The sequence below is a fragment of the Mastigoproctus giganteus genome, chromosome 8, assembly GCF_048544385.1.
Source record: "Mastigoproctus giganteus isolate SK-2022 chromosome 8, ASM4854438v1, whole genome shotgun sequence".
NCBI classification, from domain to species: Eukaryota; Metazoa; Arthropoda; class Arachnida; order Uropygi; family Thelyphonidae; genus Mastigoproctus; species Mastigoproctus giganteus.
This window is the reverse complement of record NC_143582.1, coordinates 123,520,009-123,543,973: the sequence shown is the minus strand read 5'-3', so window position 1 is coordinate 123,543,973 and position 23,965 is coordinate 123,520,009. Positions and strand designations below refer to the sequence as shown.

The 23,965-nt window shown below is 37.1% G+C and overlaps 1 protein-coding gene across 3 annotated transcripts in view; it reads right to left on the bottom strand.

Moving 5' to 3' along the window:
* LOC150081797 (WD repeat-containing protein 26) overlaps positions 1–23,965 on the bottom strand; it is a 597,339-nt gene that overhangs the window by 377,501 nt on the left and 195,873 nt on the right. For all 3 annotated transcript variants that reach the window (XM_090378893.1, XM_090378894.1, XM_090378895.1), the window contains one exon: positions 16,842–16,998. In XM_090378893.1, the coding sequence (XP_090235019.1) occupies positions 16,842–16,998 (157 nt within the window). The remainder of the gene's footprint in view (positions 1–16,841; positions 16,999–23,965) is intronic.

Genomic DNA, 23,965 nt, shown 5'->3' with positions numbered 1-23,965 from the left:
AGGCCTAATTGATCACAAATATAAGCAACAGTATTGGTGGAATGAGGAGGTAGTGAGTTTGGTGAAAGGAAAGAAAAGAGCCTATAACAAATGGTTAATGAACAAAAATCAGGTAAATAGAGAAGAATACAAAAGGTGCAATAAAGCACTTAAAAGGAAAATTGCTGAATCCAAGAATGCAGCATGGGAGAAAAGGTGCCAAGAAATTGACAGCTAATTAGGAGGAACACAGTCAGTCAAAGCCTGGCGAAGCTTGAGAGCAATGAAAACAAATGAATCTTGATTGAATAAAAACTTTACAGATATGGCAACATGAGAAAATCATAATAGCCTCCTAAACGAAAGACGATCGCAGTATCGGAGCATAATTACTCCTAACAAGCAGATAATAGGGAGATAGAAATTACAAAATATCAAGTTCTTGACTGCAAAATTAATGAAAAACAAAAAATCTCCAGACCCTGGGAACATAGCGATGGAACTAATTAAATATGGACCACCAAGTCTTTTCGATCTGATAGCACAGCTGATTAACAGATGTATACAGCTAAGGAAAACTCCAAATGAATGGAAAGTAATTTATATTTCATCTATATATAAAAAAGGAAATAAACTTGATCCAGGGAACTATAGAGGCTTAAGTGTTAATTGCACTATGTCCAGACTATACTCTCAAGTGCTTCGGTTAAAATTACGAGAGCAGGTAAAGGATAAAATAAGTGAAGAACAAAGTGGATTTAGGTCAGGTTGCTCTTGTGTGGACAATCTGTTTGTTCAACAACAGCTGGTGGAGAAAAGAAAAGCAAAGAATAAAGATACCTTGTTTGCCTTCATCAATTTAGAAAAAGGCTTATGACTCTGTTCCAAGAAAGGAATTATGGAAAGCCCTTCAAAATATGTCAGGTAATCCAGAGCTTGTGGAACTGATTAGGGGACTGTACGGTAACAACGTGACATATATTAAAGTTGGGAATACTTTATCTAACTCAATCTATCCAACAAAGGGACTGAGACAAGGATGTAGCCCAGTAGTTTTCAACCGGGGTGCTGCAACAACATTCCAGGGATGCCAAGTAATTTGGGTTTAAGTTATTTAAACTTATTAAAGTTATTTAAACTAATTTTTGAAATTTATATTTATTTCATTATAAAAAGGTGTACAGGCAGGCCTCGCTTAATGCGAGTTCGATTAACACGGTTTTCAGTTACCGCGATTGGAAAAAATGATACCACTTTTTACTTTACGCGATTCAAATTTCCAGTTAACGCGATCTTTTATTTCTGATAGTTGAAAAAGATTCGAATCGCGCACTAAATGTCTGACTGCCAATAAACAAGCGTTTGTCCGCTTCCCGCCTCAGTGTGTTCCATCAACTAAGTAGACGTGTTACTTGTTTGTCTCCACCTAATAAAGTCACGTGCAGACGTATTTAAAAATTCTAATTTTCTACCCCTGTTAATTATGGATAAAAGAAAGAGTGAAAAACAACGTGATTGTAACAAAAAAAAAAAAAAAGTTATTACTTTAGCTGATAAACTTGAAGTTATTAAAAAACATGAACGTGGTGCAAACCATGCGAAAATCGTAAGAGATCTAGGATACAGTGAGTCTACCGTACGAACTATCTTGAGCCGTAAGAACGAATATAAAGAGAAAGGTAAAGTTTCATCATCTTCTTTTGTCTTACAAAATACCAGAAACAGAACTCTAATAATGATTGAAATGGAAAGTCTTTTATCAATTTGGATAGAAGATTGCAATCAAAAAAGAATTCCATTATCTAAGGACAATATTCAGAGCAAAGCTATTAACCTTTTTACTAAGCTCAAAGAAACAAAATATCAAGGGGAGACTGAAATGTTTGTTGCTAGTTCAGGGTGGTTTGGACGTTTCAAAAATCGAGAACGACTGCATAATGTTAAAGTAACAGGGGAAGCTGCTAGTGCTGATGAAGATGCTGCAGCCAAATTTCCTGCAGAATTGCAAAAAATCATTCAGGATGCTGAATATGACGATCGGCAAATATTTAATGTAGACGAAACGGGCGTATTTTGGAAACGGATGCCAACTAAAACTTATTTGGCTGCAAATGAAGCATCACAACCTGGGTATAAAGTCTCAAAAGATCGACTAACACTTTTATTAGGATGTAACGCTGAAGGTGATTTTAAATTGAAACCCATGCTTGTGTACCGTGCACAAAATCCTAGGGCTTTAAAAGGATACAGCCATCGCACTCTTCCAGTCATTTTTCGTTCAAATAAAAAAGCATGGATGACCAAAGCCCTATTTGAAGACTGGTTTACGTCTTATTTCTGTCCAACAGTTGAAGCCTATTGCAAGAAAAATAATCTTACTTTTAAAGCACTGTTGCTTTTAGATAATGCACCTGGACATCCTTCTGCACTTGGTGACTTAAATGAAAATGTGAAAGTTGTTTTTTTACAGGCGAATATGACTTCGTTATTGCAACCCATGGACCAGGGGACGATTGCAACTTTCAAGGCTTACTATCTCCGCAGAACCTTTGCACAGGCACTTGAAGCTATAACAGGAGATAATGCAATTTCTGTACCAGAATTTTGGAAAAAATATAACATACGATTGGCCATTGAAAACATTCATGCAGCATGGGAAGAAGTGACAGCCAGCAATATGAGAGCAGTTTGGAAGCATCTTTTACCCCGCGCAAACGATTTTACTTGCTTCAAAGATGCAGTTCAAAAAGTTATTGAAGACATAACTAATATTGGTAATGAACTTGGTTTCAAAGGCTTGGATGCGGCTAACGTTCGAGAATCACTGAATTCGCATTTAGAACAGCTAAGTGACAATGATCTCCTTCAAATAGAGCAACAGCGTGCGCACGAAGAAGCTGAAGAAAAAGAGTGTGAGCCAGATGAAAATGTTACCTCAAAGGAGATAACGGTAAAAGAACTAGGCGAAATCTTTCGTATCGCAGAGAACCTTAAACAAAAGGTAATGGATGTTGATCCTAACATCGAAAGAAGCATGTTATTTCGCCAGGGCCTAGAGAAGCTTGTTGTCGGCTATCGGAAATTGTATGATGAAAAAACGAAAGCCAAAACTGTTCAAATGACTGTGTTCAAATATTTCTGTAGCAAATAGTTAGTTTCTCCATTATATATTTTGAACAATAAACATTTAATTCTATAATTTTTATTATCTTTTACATGGCATGCAGTTAAAAAGTTATTTAAAAAGGTATTATTTAAAAGTTATTTAAAATTCTTTATGGACATTTCAGAAGGTCAAGTACCAATTATAATTTTTCCTATTGGTTATGATATTCGATTAACGCGTTTCCGTTTTGCGCGATGCGCTCGCGGGACGAATTAATCGTGTTAATCGAGGCCCGCCTGTATATCCATTGTACTGTATCTTTTTAATTTTGTGGTAATCTATAACTGATGTTTATTTAGTACTTCTACATAAAGAATAAAATTATTATATAAGTATACATAATTTGTATTATAAATTGTAATTTTGTTTATAATTATATTATTATAATAACTATCATATAACATATTTTTTTTATTTTATTTTTTTACACTTTTTTTTTTTACACACACACAGAGAATTGGATTATTAAAAGGTCAAAAACCACTGTGTTAGGTATTTCTTTTGGGCTAGGGGTGCCGTGAAAAAATTACTGGGAACTAATGCGCCGTGAACCGAGAAAGTCTGGGAACCTCTGATATAGCCTATCACCTTTATTGTTTAATGTTTTCTTGGAATGTGCTTTACAAGAATGTAAAAGAAGCTGTTATGGAATGGGAGAAACAATTTTTTTTTTGTTAGCGCATCGGCTTCTGTGGCCATAATGCACTTCCCAAAGCTTTTGAATTTTACTCTGATCCAAGCCCGAGGCGGGATTCGAACCCACGACCTTTTGGTTGCCGGGCAGGCACTTTACCAACCTGGCTAGCCCGGTCGGCGGGAGTACCAATTAATGACAGATATCTTTGGAGTCTAAATTCTGCCGATGATCAGGTTATCATTAGACAAGAAGCTTATGATTTAGTATATATGTTGACAAAATTGCATCTTACATATGACCAATAGGGCCTCAATATCAATTTTACAAAGACGAACCTGTTGACTTCAAATATTTGGATGTAGATTAACTAAGGAAAGATTGGGGAAAGAGGATGTTTACACAAGTATTCATCACCCTAAACTCTATATGGTGGAACAACAATATCTCCCATAGAACTGAAAAACATATCGGACAGTCGTTAGTGGAATGAGTACTTTGCTATGGATATGAGGTGCAGACACTGAAAGAGGGTGACAAAAAGAAGCTTAGAGTCCGAGAAATGGACTACCTGCATCTGGGTGCTAAGGTTTCTAGGCTAGAGAGGATAACAAATGAGGAAATAAGATAACATATGCACACAGATGAAGATATCATAGAATGAATAGAAAATATAAAGTTGAGATGGTCTGGACATCTGTGCATGAATGAAGTGAGATGGCCTAAAATTATATATAAGTGGATACCACAAGGGAAGGGAAGGCACAGACACCCAAGAAAAACATGGAAGGAAGGTGCATTATCAGCCATGAGAAATAGAAATTTGAAAGCTGAAGATGCCCACGTCCAGCAACTTTGGAAAATGGGAATGACAAGGTGGTGATCTGCTGTATTAAGTCGAACATAGATAGTAAGGCAATGGTTAGGCCACACCTTGAGTACTGCATACAGGTCTGGAGGACTCATTTTAAAACAGATGTTCTACAGCTGTTGGAGCGAGTAGAGAAGGGTAACGAGATTAATGAGTGGAACAATGTGTTGCTGTTACCAAAAAAAGCTTAAGTTCTACAAATTGCAGCATATGGAAGCTATGCACCTGTGGGATGATCTGATTGAGATTGATAAGGCCTTGAATGGTTTGGGCAAGATCAATGCTGATAGGATTCTTCCTCTTGCTCAAATTCTGCACTTGAGGGGACAATAATTCAAACTGAGGAAAAACAGTTGTAGAATAGATGTGCAGAAATTTGCCTTTAGCCAGAGGAAGGTTGATTGCTGAAACTAACTTCCATCTGCCGTTGTGGAAGTTGACAGCTTAAATAAATTCAATGCTGAACTAGACAAACTTTTGAAGTGAATGGATAGGTGAAATTGGGAAGATTTTTTTTTTTTTTGACTGATGCAATATAAGCTTGCTTTCTTGCATCACATGACTCTACTAATACTAATGCACCTTTTAGGGCACACGGTGCTTGCCATTAGCAATGAGGTCTAACAGGATATCCATCTTTATGAACTTGGATATCCTAGAACAGGTATGGAGGTTCTGGATTGGTGATGTTGAGCTTGAGGAAAGTTGAACGTCTAAAATTTAGTGACAAAAGACTACTTTTCTTTGTAACCTGCCAGTGGGGGGGTTCCCTTGCAATGTCTGGTTGTATCGGTTATTTATGATTACTATGGAGTTAGCGTTATATGCTTTATCTGCTTTGAGATTTGAATGGAACAGTAATTTCGGAGGGCTTTCAGGCAGAAATTTGCTCATCAGACAAGTTCTTGTTTTCGGCTAACATTTAATAGCATGTTACACTGCGAAGAACTTGGGCGATTTCAAGATGAGAGGCTGGTGTGAAGTTTTTTTTTTTTTTTTTTTTTTTTTGATTTGGTAGTTGTTGCCGCATCGGCTTCTGTGGCCATATTGCACCTCCCAAGGTTTTTGCAGTACTTTGATCCAAGCCCGAGGCGGGAATCGAACCCGCAACCTTTGGATTGTCGGGCAGGTACTTTACCCACTCGGCTAGCCCGGTCGGCCCTGGTGTGAAGTCATACCAATTAATGTGGTGGGGAAGGTGTCAAAGGGTGAAGTTAGGGCCCTTTTCTAAGACAGCAAGCTCAAAAAAAAAAAATGACAGCCATTCACTATTGAGATTCAGATCAATTGACTGACTTCTAGCTTTGTTTATTGTTATTCTGCCCCATGGCAGATTAACAATACCTGCCCCCCCCCCCCCTTTTTAATTATATGTGTTTCTTAGTAACTATCTGCATTGTAATATATGTTTGAATGATTTTACAATTGTTGTTTTCTGTATTTATAAATGATACTGATGATGGTATATCAGGGCTTAATGTCCAAGTTTGCAGATAAATACGAAGGTTGGCAGGGTTGTTAATGACACTACTGACAGTACACTGCTGCAACAGGATCTAGAAAAGTTGAGTAGATGGGCTGAGAGGTGGCAAATGAAGTTTAACATTGACAAATGTACAGAACTACATATGGGAAGCAGTAATCCCAGAGTAACGTATCAACTCTGTGGTACTACACTGACAGTGGTAGAGAATGAAAAGGACCTGGGGGTGGTTGTGCAGGCAGATATGAAGTTTTCTAAGCAGTGCAGATGGTCTGCAAGAGTAGCTCATGGTGTCTTGTCAATGATATACAGGAATTTTTCTAGCAGGGATAAGGAGGTGTTTAGCCCCTTGTATAAGGCAATGGTCAGACCACACCTTGAGTACTGTATACAGGTCTGGAGGCCTCATTTTAAGAAGGATGTAGAGCTGTTGGAACAAGTACAGAGAAGGGCAACAAGATTAGTGAATGGAACAAAGGGTTGCTCTTATGAAGAAAGGCTTAAATTTTGCAAATTACAGTGTCTGGAGACTAGGCACCTGCGAGGTGATCTGATTGAAGTGTATAAAGCCTTGAATGGTTTAAGCATGCTCAATGCGGATGGAATTCTTCCTCTTGCTCAGAATAATAACCTGAGAGCGCATAAATTAAAATTGAGGGAAAATGGTTGTAGGATAGATGTGCGGACGTTTGCCTTTAGCCAGCGGGTGGTTGATTGGTGAAACAAACTTCTATCTGTTGTAGAAGTTGATAGCTTAAATAGATTCAAGGCAGAACTTGAGGAACATTTGGAGTGAGTGGATGGGTGAAATAAGGTTTTTTTTTTTTTTTTTTTTTTTTTCTGTAATTAACATCAAGAATAAATGGATATATATATATATATATCTGGTGTTGGCTACACATTTTACCACAGAATTCCTCTCTAAACCTAGCTACTTCCCCCATCTCTGCAAATTCCATGGTTTCACAGCATTGTGACCCAGGTAACCAGAAAACAGCAAAACCAATCTCTTTGTGTTGCTGTTTTCCAGGACAGTTTCTTGTGATGAATCTCAGTGATTTTTTGGTGATGAATCTGTGTGGTTGACAGCTATTGCAATCCAAGCTTGCTATGTTAGAAAAGGGCCTCAACCTTTGCACCCACCCTTCAAACTCCTTTACACTGATTTTTTTTTGAAGCCCCTTCAAAAAAAAAAAAGGCTGAAGTTATAAGAAGACAATTGAGGAGGTCCCGTCAGATACTTCCACATACACCAACATCAAGAGGGAGATCCCACTGGCAGGCAGCAAAAAAAATTTGTAGTATTTTGCTCCAAACTGAAGGTTCAACAGAAAACTGACTACTCAAACCTTTCCCATACTCAGCCATACCAATCCAAAACCACCACATGTTCAAGAATATCAAAGTCCATAAAGATGGATATACCATTAGACTAAGTGTCAGCAGCAAGGACCATCATCATCATCAGCCATTTTCAATCCACTGCAGGATGAAGGCCTCTCCAGCAACTTTCCAGTTCCTTCTGTTTTGAGCACTGGCCATCCATTTACTACTCAAAAACTCATGAATTTCATCTATCCATCTCCGCCTTTGTCTTCCAGGTTTTCTTCTAGCTCCTCTTGGGTACCATTCTGTTATTTTCTTAGTCCATCTGTCATCATGTCTTCTAGCTATGTGTCCTGCCCAAGACCATTTTAGTTCTTTAGTTTTGATAAGAATGTCCTTTACTTGAGTTTGCTGCCTAATCCATGTGTTTCTCTTCTTATCTAACAGTCTGATTCCCAATATAATTCGTTCCATTCTTCGCTGTGTAGTTCTTAGCTTCTCTTCCATTCTTTTGGTGAGTGCCCAAGTTTCACTTCCATAAGTCATGGTGGGGAGTATACATTGGTTCATTATTTTACGTTTCAGACAAACTGGGATATTGCTCTTCAGTATGTGACTATATTTCCTGAATGCTATCCATCCAAAATTTATTCTTCTCTTGACTTCCAGCCATTTATCATTACAGTAATACCCCGACTTACGCTACCCCGACTTACGCGAACTCAGAGTTACGCGGTTCTTGATTTTTTCGTTTGGCAACGCTGCCGCCCACTATCTTCAAGGTCGTTTTTCAAACGGTGCGACGGCGGAGAATGAGAGCGAAAGATGAACAAAATTCAACTTTGCTGCTTTTATGTTTTTTATATCAGTGAAGGGGAAACACATTTCACCATAATAACGTAAAAACCAACACAATTCCAGCTATCGGTATAATTGCAAATGCAATTAGATCGAGTTTACTACCAGTTTATAACAGATTTCACTAGCAGAAACGCAACTGGATTTTTATTGTTTTATGGTAGTAACCCCTAGAAATGTGAGGTGTTAATAGTGTATCTCTGCCTTTATGGTGTTGTTTATTCAGTTGCTACGTGCGCGCAGCTTTGTTTATGTGTATCAAGCGTGCCTCCTCGTTTTGTAATTGTGCTTTATTCCCTAAAAATGAGTAAAATACTTAATTAAAAGGTGTGAAAAGGAAGCGTCCTGGTGAAGACACTGCAGATTCAGAGAGAAAAAAAAAAGCAATATCGATAAACAGAGGCGGACTGGATCAAAAATTCTTACCCGGGAAAATTTATAGTGGCCTCATACTATGGTTTATGGCCAAAATCACACTGGCCCACCGAGGTTTCCCCGGTAAGGCTTATGGCCAGTCCGCCTCTGTCGATAGAGAAAAAATATGAAATTGTGAAACGCTTTGAGCGAAATGAAAGACCATGTGATATTGCACGTGCTACAGACCTAAATGAAGCAACGGCGAAAAGCACATGACAATTGCAAACTTGAGAGGTTGAAAATTGAAAAGGGCTCAATTGTAAAGGGCTTAAAAATTTTAGAAAACATAAGACTCCAACGAAGAACGCGTTATAGCTACAAAGCAAGGAATAAAAAAATTATTAGCTTGCTACGAAGAAATTCTGCGTGAAAAAAAGAACGCGCTGTGTCGTCAGACGAATTTGTGATATTTTATGAAGCCATCGACATCGAAATAACTTTTTTACGTAAGTCATTTGTTTTTTTTAATACATATTTTGTATTAATATGTATAAAGAACTGCAATTTTATTAATATTTTTCTTCTAAACTAGTGTTTTTGTTAGTCCTTGGTCCCAATTAAGCAACATTTATATGTATTTATATGCAAAGTTGTACCCCGACTTACGCGAATTCGACTTACGCGATTTTCGTCGGACCCACCTATCGCGTAACTTCGGGGTATTACTGTATTACAGCTAATAACTTGTCCCAGATAAGTATATGACTCCACCTTTTCAATTACTGTTCCTTCAATCATTATTTCCCTTTCCGTGGCATACTTGTTCATCATTACTTTTGTTTTAGCCATATTCATCTTTAGTCCAAAATCCTTACTAACTGTGCATAACTGATTAAGATTTTCCTCTAATTCTTTGGGATCGTGGCTTATGACCACAATGTCATCTGCAAATCGTAAATGGTTTAGGTACTCTCCGTTCACATTGACTCCTTTCTGCGACCAGTCTAATCTTCTGAAAGCTTCCTCAAGGGCAGCAGTAAACAGCTTCAGAGATATTGTGTCTCCTTGTCGGACTCCTTTCTCGATTTTAAATTTCCTACTGTCTTTGTCTAGTCTAATAAAGGATGTAGCACTCTCATATATTTTCTTCAAAATCATAATATATGGAGTATCTATGCCTTGTCTTTCCAGTGCCCCAAACATTGCCTTATGCTGTATGGAGTCAAATGCCTTTTCATAATCCACAAATGCCAGGCATAATGGTGTTTTATATTCATTTGCTTTCTCCATTAGCTGTGATATTACGTGAAGGTGATCCATAGTTGAGAATCCTGTCCTAAAGCCAGCTTGCTCTTTCGGTTGATTCTCATCAAGTATTCTTTCTAATCTGTTAGTAATGACCCTTGTGAACAACTTGTAGATATGGGATAACAAGCTAATTGGTCTATAATTTCCAATTTCTGATTTATCTCCTTTCTTATGCAGCAAAACTATGATTGCATTATTCCACTGCTTAGGCATCACACCTTTTCTAATGCACTTTGTGAAGAGCCTTGCCAGTTTTTGTGTTATGTCTCTTCCTCCCAATTTTAACAACTCTACAGTAATTTCATCTTCCCCCGGGGCTTTCCGATTCTTCATTTTCTTCAATGCATGTTCTACTTCATCAGGAAGAATACCGGGTATGTCGTATGTGTTGCTACTTTGCAATCCATCTTCCCCACTGCTGGTATCATTCCCTCGCTCCTTGTATAATTCTCTATAGTAGTCTTCTGCTATTTGAATTATGCCTTCTCTGCTGTTTATAAGTACATCATCGCTATTCTTCAGTTTCAGTATCATTTGTCTTTCTGTATTACTGCTCATGGCTGCTGATTTAAATCCTTTGTTTTCCCTTAATGCTTGTTCTACTTTTCTTGTGTTAAATCCTCTTATGTCCTCTCTGAGTCTCTTTCTAATGGCTTTGCATAACTCAGTATACTCAATTTTCTCCCTGTCAGTGTTTTTCTTGCTCTTCATTTGTCGTCTTTGGTTCATCATGACAAGTGTTTCTTGACTAATTTTTTCTTCTTTGGATTTCTGTTTCCCTATAGGTTTCTTGGGCTTTATCACTTTCAGAAAGTTGTAATATTCCTCGTCGATATCTTGGTCCTGAGCAGTCTGCAGAAGCTCAAACTTGTTCTTCAGTTCCAGTACATACTGCTTTTTCTCCTCCTCTGTTATTTCAAAGACCTTTGTATTATTTACTCGAGTCAGTTTTTTTCCTTTCCTTTCCTACATCTATATCAAGTGTACATCTTACCATTCTGTGATCACTTCCAACATTTACCTTATTCAGGACGGTAACATCATTCACAATATATCTTCTGTTAGTGAGGATGAAGTCGATTTCATTAGTTGTTAATCCATTTGGACTCTTCCATGTCCACTTTCTGTTCACCCTTTTCTTGAAAAAAGTGTTCATTACTGACATTCCTTGAGATTCTGCAAATTCCACAAGTCTTTCACCTCTTTTATTTCTTTCACCAATTCCAAAATTTCCTATAGTTCCTCTTTCTGCGCTGTTTTGCCTTTTTCCAACCTTAGCATTGAAGTCCCCCATAATAATAGTGTAGTGGGTTTTCTGCTCATCTAGAAGACTCTCAATTTCAGTGTACATTTCTTCAACCTCTTCATCATCATGGCTCGATGTTGGTGCATAAATCATTATAATCTTTAGCTTGTACCTCTTAGAAATCTTGAGTATTAGTCTTGACACCCTTGGTGACGTACTTTTGAATTCCAAAATGTTGTTTTTAAAATCTTTATGGACCAGAAACCCAACTCCACCTTCACTCCTTTCACTGTTTCCATTGGTGTACAGCAGATTTCCACTTGATAAACTTATAAGTGATTCATTTCTTCTTCTTGTTTCAGCCAAACCGATGATATTCCAATTCACATTTTCTAATTCCTTTTCCAGCTCTAATATCCTGTCTTCACCGATGAGTGATCGTACGTTATAACAGGCCAAGTTCAATTTCCGTGCATGGCAGCCTGGTCGTACCCAGAGATTCTTAGCACCCTCTGCTTCCACTCTGATCCTCTCGCTGCCGTAAGAGGGAGAGTGAAAGCTGCTGGGGACTGAGGGCCATTTGTATTGTTGTGCTCTCATTGCTGGAGGGTTTGGTCTTTTCCTCTTCACGCTGACCAGGCGTCTTGAAGAGAACCACTCTACACGTTCGTTGCCACCTAAGTGACGTAACAGGGCTTACCATCGAGAAGGTGTGCATGAGTGGATTTTAGGGAGGCAGGCCAACCGGACTTCTCCTAAATCTTCTGTAATAGAGAGATATTGGATCCATCAGTGTTTTAGGCTGAGTGTCTGATAACACACAGGATACCTGTTCCCCTCTAAGCAAGGACCACCAATCCCAAAAGGATACCAAAATCCATACTACATGGATTCTGGAAATAGATATCAGAATCCATGCCCCAATCCTTCCACACAATTCCAGGTCCATAAAAAAACAGTCAAAACCATCTCAACATGCCCCAACCCAAAGATCTTACACCTAACAACCTTTTGGTCTCATTCAATGTGACTTCTATGTTCACCATTATCTGTCTTCAAGAAACAGTCACATATTTATAAGAATTATTAATGCAGGATGCACCAACTGGCTTTCCAAACTCCCTCAATCTCTCAGACATCACCAATCTAATACATTCTTCAAAAGGGCAAGCATACTTCATTGTTTATTCTACATTCAAAACACTGAGTTCAGTATGGGGAACTAATTTCCCTCCCCCCAAACACACACTATGTGGACGATGCATTGCCCATTTGGAACCAAGGCCTGTAATTGCTTTCCAGCTTCCATGACCACTTGAAACAACACCATCCATCCAAACAAAGTACACGCTTGAGATAGAAATTTCCAAGTGGCTTCCCTTCCTGGATACTTTGTAGGTCAGATGACTGAATTACCACAAAATTGTACTGGAAGTCTGCTGACTCAGGCAAGGTTCTCTTCTTTCATTAAAACCTTCTCCAATCTACAAAGATGTGAATCCTTAACATCAAAGATCCTTTAGGCCCTTCATATCTGCAAGGGTCCTGACCTCCAAGGCTAAAATAACCTGCATTAGAAATATCTTAATTCATAATGGGTAACCAATACTCTTCATCAGGAGTACATGGGCTTCCACTTCAGAAAGTCACTGAGCTACAATCAAAATGAGAGTCCCTGCTTCCAGAAACATTCAGCAACAACTCCTCGCCCCATCATCCCCCATCAGAAGGCAAAATTAAACATCACATATTTCTTATCAATTGTGGAGTTTGCAAAGGTGTTTATGTAAGTCAGAGTCAACATAAGCTGTTCAAAAGGACCTGAGAACACAAAAGCAATGCATGACTAAGGAAAGTTATCACCTCAGCTCTGGCCTTACATTCTGTTGAAACCAGACATTGTTGGAATTTTGATGAAATTACAACAATCTGAAATAGTAATTTCAGATCTGAGATTACTTCTTTAGAGATCTAAAATCTTCCTGGAAATTGGCACGGGTTGAGGAACCTTATTAAAAGAATTGTTTTTCACTATGGACTCTCCCCAATGACTCTACCTAGGTCAAAGAGACCTCTGATTAAGGAGGATCATGTCTGTTTTCAAAAGTAGTCTTGGCACAGCCTCCCTGCAACACAAAGCACCTGCCCACATGTCCAGCAAACAAAACTAACAGGTTCTTCAAGCAGAACTAACACAGTCATTGTAACCAGCCAGGTCATGTTCAGTTACAGAAAATTCACACATCTCAAAATGTTCCATTCAGACAATCCAGTCATATTGCCTCCAGAAACAGAAAAATTTCTCAGTCGTCTTCTTTGGTATCCTTTTCCCATCTGGTTTGGTTCTGTCTAGAAAATTACTTGTAATTCAGACAGTGATCACTGCCAACACTTACCACACATGTAATAACCATGTCAATTCTCGACATGTTCTTTATTCCTATAGCTCTTTGCAGCATTTGCATTATTTCAAATCTTGAATAGCATATTTGTTAACTTGTGAGTGATTCTTTTGATTGTTTGTATTTCCTCTTATTCAACTGTTTCTAATTTGTTTAAGTGTTTTAGAGTATGTTTTTCAATGACAAAGTAAACCATCATTAATTTTTAAGAGTTTATGAAATTTCTGATTAGTAATATAAATTTTAATGCAGTATTCCTGGCATGTTTCCTGTGTTTCTGCATAGTCCCTTTCTAGCAGATCTAAATTACTCATAACTTGCTAACAACAAACTTGCATAAAATAAACCCTGTTCACATCGAGTGAAGTGCCTTTTATCATCCTTCATTTGATTTTGCTAAATAATGCCCGTCAAAAATCACATTAAGCTTTCATCTCTATTATTATGATCATTTAACCAAACATAGTGAAGTAAGCCAATTAAAATCTTGCTGTTTTAACCCTAAAATACCATGCTCATAAAATTTACAATGTAGCAACTGTCTCCATCAATTTATATAAACATGATGGTATATCATAAAACTAAGCATGCATGTATTCTCATATTCCATTGTCTCATATATTTTTTTTGATCATATTTTGTTGTTGACAACTATTCCTTTCTCTCCATAGTGTTATTTCCTTCTATATAATATTTACAAACCTGTAGATCCATTTTTTACCATTAACACCAGGTGCATCTTCAAATAAGTGAATGACCACCACTTACTATAAACATTCAGGAAACTAATGTGAACAGCACTGAACAAAATGCTACCATTTGGTGCGACAACAATGTAAAATGGCCTTGTTTAGCCTTGCACCAAGGGTCCTTTTCTTTTTTTTTGACAGAGTCCTTAAATTTACATGCAATAGTATTAGTATTAGAAAGCCACTTGGGATGGATGAGAACTATCCAGTTATATTAAAGGAAGCAGCAAAGGAAGTAAGCAAACCCTTAGCCATAATTATGACAACATCCATGGACTCAGGAGAAGTCCCCACACTGACTGGAAATGTGCAAATGTATGCCCAATTCACAAAGGGGGAATCAAAGGGTGACACAAGTAATTACTGACCTGTTAGTTCAACTTCTGTTCTATGGAAAATAATGGAGTCACTGGTTAAAGAAGCACTGCAGGATCATCTAGACAAGACTGCAGTAATAATTCAGACACAGCATGGGTTTGTTAAGGGAAAGTCTTGTCTAACAAATTTGATTAGTACTATGTGGTTACAAAGGAACTGGATGCAAAAATAATTTAGATATATAACTGGGTTTTAGGAAAACTTTTGATACTGTTGTACATGGAAGACTACCATACAAATTGGAGCAGTAAATAATTAATAAATAACAGAAAAGGAAATAGACAACCTATGCATCCAACTGCCCTTTGAATTTCCCCAAACTGTTGGCCTCTAATACTGCTCACACAGGTAACTTATTCCAGTAATTTATAACTCACTGGCTAAAATTGGTACAATCCAGTCTAAGCATCTCCCCCCCCCCCCCCCCCCGTAACTAGAATTTATGGCCTCTAGTTCTAGAATCATTTATAACCGTGAAAATTTTGTCCTCGTTCATTTTACTTTTGCCTAGCCTTAAACACCCCAATCAGGTCTCCTCTATGGTACCTAGTTTCCAAGCCATGCAACCCACATATTCAAACCACAAAGTCTTTCCTCATATGGATGCACTTTTGCTGATCTCACCAGGTGAGTTACCTATCTTTCGACCCTTTCAAGAATTTCAATGACTTTTTTTTTAGGTGCAGTCTACATACTTGAACACAGCATTCCAAGTGTGGGCTATTGTTAGACCACACTTGGAATTATAAAATGGGATTATGATGTCCCTTATCTCAACCAGCAAACGTTTGATAAATCATCAATAGGACAACATGGGCCCTCCTTGCAACCTGTCTACAATGCTCAGAGAACTTCATGTCTGATCATATCGAAACTCTCAAGTCACTTTCTTTCACTACTGACTTCACTTCAACTTCACCAAGTGTATAAGTTATTTTGGGGTTACCGTTCCCCAGATCTTGCACCTGGGGAACAGTAATTTATCAGTAGTGTTCTAGGATTAATATTCAATTGGTAAGAAACAGTGTTTAGCAGTCACCAGCTATAAGATTAATCAATATCATTTAATTCAATATGCATTGGTTTTATGTTATTGTTGTTCCAAAAGAGGCTGCTCATACAACTTTCCTCAGTGCTGGTGCATGGGTTGCACTGATTCAGTGAAAGAGGTTTTGCTGTATTATCTGCCCCACCTGATAGGAATAAATTATATCTTGTCTGCAGCACCCAAGCTAATTCCTGACTCAGGATCTGTTACATTAATTATATTTTCTTGACAGTATTTGAATCCTTTGTTGTTGATTTCACCCCCCCCCCCCAGATATCCTCTGTAGAGACCTGTATAGAGTTATTTTGTAGTCTGCAAATTTATAAATGCACCCCAATTAAGAAAAACAAAATCTAGAGGAATTTTTCTAGTTAACTGATTAAGAGATTAGTAATTACTATTACTATAGTATCTCTAATAATCTCTACTGTGCCTCTAGTAATCTCTATTGTATCTTTAACCTCTAGTAATCTCTATTGTAGTAATTACTATTACTAGAGATACATTTTTCTAGTTGAATAATTAAGTATTAAGTAAACTAGAAAAAGGGCAAGAAAATTCTTAGGAAAGGATATCCGCTCATGAACAATTTTTGACATTAAGATAAAAAGAGAAGGCAATGAAGTCTGCTGCTGCCTCTGATACTATACTTTGAGTTTTTATATAATTGGTTTAATGTCAAAACTTTCAGTTGCTTCAGTCTTGAACCAATGCTAATAAAGATGGTCAAGGACTTTTTTTTAAAGCATAATACAGATTTTTATATATGTAGTTTTTTAATTAATTTTTCCAAGAATAACATAAGTTGAATACTATCCTATGAGTATAACCTCCCTATACACAACACTTCTTTGTTTGTTTGGTTTTTAACAGCTCTATTAAGGAGCCACCACAAAAACAAAAGTTATCACTGTAAAACCTTTACAGCGATAGCTGGCATAACTTCTTAAACAAGTTAAATCACCTGTATTACCTAATTCATGTTAATTTATTAATATCCCATGCAATTAATGTAATAATTATAACATTTTCTTACCTACTGCACACATGATCAATAAGAAGCGATATGTTTTCCAATCCGGTATCTGTCTTTGTATTATGATAGGGGCAACGATCTTTTTGTAACTCAACTGCCTGGCACAACAAAGTTTGCAATCGTCGAGGTGGCAACATCACAGAAGGTGGAAGGAAAGCTAGCCATACACATGGAGAAAACTATTACATTGTGAATAAGAAATTATATTTTAACTTTTTTCTTATATCACACAAATGCAGACAAGTAAATAACAGAAAAATTGGGAACCAGTGGCTTAAGTGATAACTCATTAATGGCTGGTCACAAGAATCACAGTGAATAATTAGCCCATGGTGTTAATAATTTCATTATTAATAATGATGACTGTTTGACTAAAATAAATTCCCTAAATTCCTGCAGTGATATGATATAGACTATCATTCAATCAATTAAAGAAAACTGGTGTTTCTATAAAAGTGACTAATGTCAGATGCACATGTTTTGAGTTCGTAGGGAATTCTGCAGAGGAAAAACCTGTGGTTATATGCCATCTACCTTGCCGTAGATGGCATATAATTTTTTATTTTAATTTTTTCCTGATTTTAACTTATGAAACTAAAGTAGTGTTATCTGACTGATCCTTGTTGCTGGTTTGATGGAAAAATTAAATTTTGTGAAGTCACAGCATGAAATATACTAAAAGTTCTTAAACTACACGAAAGCTAAATCTTAGTCACTGCTATGTTTTTGCTGAAATAAGAATGAAGATCTACTGTAATATTTAATTATATTGTGATTGATGAAGTTTGACCTTAAAATTAAATCTACTTCCTTAAGCCTAATTTATGAAATTATTGAAAAAAAAAAAAAAAAAAAACTCTAAAATTAGTGAAGTTCTTGCATACTATTGAAGTGCACTGGCTGCATACCATTAACAAGCCACTTCATTGCAGCGTCTCCAAATGTTTATGCCTGTTGCCTTCAGATTTTATTATAGCATCTGGCTGATATACAACTGTTGAAGGTGCATTATAGCCAAAGTAGCTTATGCGCCATCAAACCTCCATATCAACAACAACAACTGTTGAAGCTTGTGGGCTTTGCCATTCAGGGAATTTATGTCCAGTGATCTTAGACATAGTAGCACTTTCATGGTCACATAACAACAGTGAATATAATACCCGATATGAACAGCAATAAACAGACAGACAGTTATTTTTTTTTTTTTTTGTTATTTTTTGGTTTTTAGGAGCATTAGCAACTAAGGCCATATTGCTCCGGGAAAGGCGGTGGTCATTCCTTGACCTTTCCGCATCTTCCGTATTTGGTGGTGACGGGCTCGAACCCCGGTCTAATCAAGAAGCGTGTGCTACGCACTGCTGCTCCTTCCCACCTGGCTACGGAGGCGCCTCAGACAGACAGACAGTGCACACATTTAAAGAATGTCAGGCAGAGTTTTATTTTTAAAATATTTATTACAAATATGTTTTTAATATAAAAAGGATTTTTTATAGTTGTGTTCATATTAGACTGAAAATAAAAGGCACCATCAGCATGAAAGTAACGGCTGTTACTGAGGACACAGAACAATACTGACCAATATACCTTACATAATGCTAAGTTTCATTACATAACATTCATGATAAAATGATTGAATAGATATACTCTCCTTACAAACTGTATTTTCAGAGACAACAAGACACACCAGACCATAAGACACCCACATTTTAGATGGCAAAAAAAAATGAGAAAAAAAATATTTTACTGCATATATTCAAAACACAAATTTACAAGTGCATCTTAAACAAAATATCACTATAAAACAAAACTTTTATCATATAACACTAATGATGTGTCATCATTATGTAATTTTATATCTCAACTTTATCTTCAAGGCCAATGAGGGTCATTGCTAATTCCATATTTCTAGAAAGAAATGGCAACTATCTCATGTTTCACTACTCACACGAATTTTTCATCCATTCACATTGGTATCAAAACGTGTTTTGATGCCTCCATCCATTTGATCCATTCTTCAAGCATGAACACTAAGTGTATTATTGAAGTGCCAAATGGCTGCAGTTGATTAAAACTTCGTGGAAAAACCCACTTCTGTAGTCTCTGTTAGGTGTGATTTGCAGTGATCACACACACTATAAAAAGCTAGCACACACTATATCAGCTTTGTGAATTACAATATCCTTATTTTCCCTTAATTCCCGTAAAGCAATAGCTTCATTTCTATTTAATCTCGGTACACCTGGCATTCCAGGATTGTTTATGATCTGATTAACTTGTTGGATCTATCCCCACGTACTCTACCAAAGAAACAGTTAGTAGTAAACCTTGAATTAAGTCTTAGAGACATCCCCCAAAAAAGATGTTTTAATCCAACAAGTTAATCAGATCAAAAACAATCTTGGAATGCCAGGTGTACCGAGATTAAATAGAAATGGATATTGTAATTCACAAAGCTGATAAGGGGGGACACTGTAGTAATTTTAAATTAAAAGGATTATAATAAAAAAAATTACAAGTAATTATATCAGATAGTTCCACATACCAAGAGGTAGACTCTTCTGTGTTTGATAATGAAGTCAATCAATACAACAAAATACTTACTTCATATCATAAAAGGGACTACATTTCAATGGCGCAACTAAAGCAACTAAAAGCTAGAACAAATAATGTACCTATTCTCTTTGGACAAGTAAAACTACACAAACCCGGACACCCTATTCAGCCTATAGTATCATACAAAAATTCTGCTTTTTCGGCCTTGGCGACACATTTATATTGGATTATAAAACCTTTTCGGCAGGTTTTAAAGTATAGTATAAAGAATTATGCTTATATAAAAATTTAAAAGATTGTAAAATTAGGGGAGAAGTTAAATTATTTTCCCTTGATGTAGTTTCATTAAACACTAATGTTAATGTAATATATGCACTAGATGTAATTTGGGATTTATTAAACAATAACACCATTAGCTTAACAGTACAAAGTTTCCCAAAAAAAAAAAAAAAGAGATATTTGAACTAATTAAGTTACTGGTTGAGGCTAATTATATTTTGTTTGAAAGCAAGATTTATAGACAGATTTTTGGTTTGCCTACGGGATTAAACTTGAGCTGCTTAATATCAGAGTTGTATTTAAATAGATTAGAAAATATACATTTAACACAGTTTTTTCCGAAAATCACATTATGGAAGATACCTCGATGACATCCTCATTATAACAGATAATGACACTACAAACAAAGTTTTGCAAACTTAATAATATGCACATTACATTAAATTTTACACTGGAGAAAGAACAAGAAGAAACAAAGTCCATAAATTTTTTAAACTTTACACTTAATAGGGAGGGTGAAAATATTAATTTCAGTGTTTATTGTAACCCACAAATACGGGGATGTTCCCACACAATAGTAGCTACCACCCATACTCATATAAAAGGTCAATTATGTTAAACCAGTTCTTAAATTCATTCAAATACTCTTTCACACAACTTGCCCTACAGACAGAAATAGAAGAATTGACGAATTGGTTCCTAAATAGAGGATACTCAATTACCTCTATATCAATAGCATTCAATTAGAAGCTAAACACAAAATAATCAAGAACAAACATAACGACAGGATTAATAAAAAATATTTTACTTCGATATCGTATGTTGAACACTGGCATAGACAAATTAACAACCTTTTTAGAGGTACAGAAATTAAAATAGTAGCAAAACAGGGCTGTAAATTATATAAATTATATGCAACACTAAAAAATCACACATTACTATAGACTTCCAAACAAACACATGACCTCGTCTACCACATTTCAAGTAGGGATTGTAATTCTTCTTACACTGGATCTACCAGGTGTATTTTAAACTTGAGGGTTAAGCAACATGAAACATCAGTCCGTGCATCACGTGTGAATGCATCGGAACTAGCATTGCATGCGATAAATGAAAATGACACATTCCTGTTTAATGAAATGAAAATTTTAAATATTCAACATAATTATACTAAGTTATTGACTGCCAAAACTTTAGAAATGAAATTACAAAAAAACTCTATTAACATTCAATGTCCATTTCTCTTATCTGATTCGTCGTCATTCGAACGCATGCTTACCAAAGACTAATCTCACATTTATAAGATTCCGAACACACATGGTTCGTTAGTTTCATTCCACCCTTTGAACATGACACTTGTCAAAAAGTTTTAGTCCACTTAAGGGAGGAATTTTTAGTGCACTTTAAATTCATTGTTTTATCATTCTTTTATCTCATTTTAATAGTATTTCTTTTGTATTTCAAATTCACGTTTATGACGAAATGTCTTCCTTCACTAAAGGTTGCATGGGGGTTTTGATATTTCTAGGGTCAGGTTTGGGTTCACCACTGTGATCCTGGAGTATTGAACTGCCCGTGTGTCAATAGTGAGGAACACATTATGAGTTTTAAAATATTTTATTAAATTGTGTAATTTTGTTTTACCGTATCATTTCGTAATTTATTCGCATACGGAGAATTGGTAAAGAAGAAATCCTACTGACTGAATAAAAGGTAACTCCTTGTTTATTTCTAAAATATGGTCCAGTAAATACAGTATACAAAAGATTTTACTACATTTCCTTCATTTGCAGTGATATATACACCGATGAGCCAACACATTATGATCCCCTACCTAATATGATCTTGGTCTTCCACGTGCAGCCAAAACAGCTCGTAACCAGTGAGGCTTGGATGCTACAAGATTTCTAAATGTGCCTTGTGGTATCTGGTACCAACACGTAACCAGCAGATCCTTTAACTCCTACAAGGTCCGTGGTTGAGATGCCGCAGATCGGAGTTGCTGTTCCAACACCAACCACAGATGCTCGATGGGATCGATGTCTGCAGAATTTGGGGGCCGGGGCAATACCAGTAAGTCTCGTCATGTTCCGTGAACCAGTCTCGAACAATCCGGGCAGTGTGGCATGGTGCATTATTCTGCTGAAAGATGGCACCGCCAGAGGATAAGACCGTTGCCACGAAAGGGTGTACCTGATCAGCAATGATGTTTAGGTAAGCGGTAGATGTCCCGGCACATGGATGACTGGACCCAGGGTATCCCAGCAGAACATCGCCCAAAGCATGACACCGCCTCCACCAGCTTGTTTTCATTCCACGATGCATCCATCCAGGTGCCATCACTTCCCCAGGTAAACAACGCACACGTACCTGGCTGTCAACATGGTGTGACAGGAAATGTGATTCATAGCACCAGAGGACATTCTTCCAATCACTCAAGGTCCAGTTTCAATGCTCGCATGCCCATTGTAGATGCTGTCACCAGTACACCACAGTTAGCATAGGCACTTGGAGAAGTCTGCAGCTACGCAGCCCCATTTTCAGCAGGGTTGTGACACATTACTCCTGTCACCAGCATTCCGATTACTGGCTAGTTATGCCACAGTTGCCCCTCTGTTGCCACGTACCATCCTGGAGAGCCTTCGCTCACATCAAGCATCAATGAGCCGTGGTCGTCCAACACCTCGCCAGCGGTTCGTGAGTTTTCCCTCCTCAGACCACTTTCGGTAGGTACTAACCGCAGCTGACCATGAGCACCCCACCAGCGTGCCATTTTGGATATGCTCTGACCCAGTCGTCTAGCCATTACAATTTGGCCTTTGTCAAACTCGCTTAAGTCCGCTGCCTTCCCAATCTGAAGAACAAGAGTAACACTGATTAACGAAGCTCAGTACCATGTGTTTTTTATACTGTGTCCTGACCCACACATGCGCCATAGTTCACCTGCAGTTGCTTCGATTTGCATAACGACTCGCTAGTCATAATGTTCTGGCTCATCGGTGTATATTATCACTTTATACATATAAAATATACATACATACATACATATAAAAATTAATTGTACAAATTTCCATACCACTACAACGGTATACTGAACATATATTTCATGTCAGAAACAGAGTCCTATCTATTGCTGTCTTTCCTATGATTACAACGATTGACCCCTGAAGATGACACTGAGATTGAGTTATACAACAATATGTACTTTATTTTTTCGCATTCTTTAATTTTTTTTGTGTTTTCCTTAGATCGAATCACTGTCTTTAGTCTATATTCTACACTCATCCCCATTCTTTTCATTTACCCATTAAATAAGGTGTAGAAAAATGGTGTTGCAATATGGTTTATGGACTAGGGACACTGTTTTGCAGAACGAACCTAATGACCATAATGAATATACGAGTAAATGAAAAGAATGTGGAGGAGCATAGAATATACACTAAAGAAGTGATTCGATCTAAGGAAAACACAAAAAAATATGAAAGTATGAAAAAATAAGGAAGTACATATCACTGTATAACTCAATCTCATCTTCATGGGTCAACCATTGTAATCATAGGAAAGACAGCAATAGGTGGGCCTCTGTTTCTGACATGAAATATACGTTCGGTATACCGTGATAGTGGTATGGAAATTTAAAATTACCGGTTAAGGAGACTAGTCCTAGAGTCTGGATTATGTACGAAAAAGGTGAGCACACATTTCATATCTGGCCCAACAGAGGCGAAGGGGAAAAAAAAAAAAAAAAAAGTTACTAAGCAATAAATGGAGAAATATAAAAAAATAGTACAATTAACTTGCTGAAACTGAAGTATGTGGCCAAAGACACGCTGAAGACGTATGATGGTTAATATATGCTGTATACTGTAGCAGCCTCGTGTGTTGGAGTCAACACACAAGGTTGAAAGTTGGAGTTAGTAAATTACAAAAATGGGAAGTTGAAAAAAAAATTAGTGGATTTGGAATCTAAATCCTTGCCAGACAATTAAAGCAGCTTGCCATTATGAAATTTCAGGGAGCCACGAGTTGTTGAATGCATGGATGAGAACTGGACTAGGAATGAGATTACCATTCTTGAGCATCAATATTTGTTTGAAAGCTATCACACCTTGATCTTTCAATTCAGAGCAGATCTCTTCTTCGGACATGAAGAAGATCCCACATTGATATCACACACCACATGAGGAGTTCAGAGTTTTATGGAGTGGTTACAATGAGAGGTATTCCCCCAATCAATGTAGCTTTCAGAATTTGCTGAGCATGTTTGGGACAACCCTTCAACTAAGATTTCC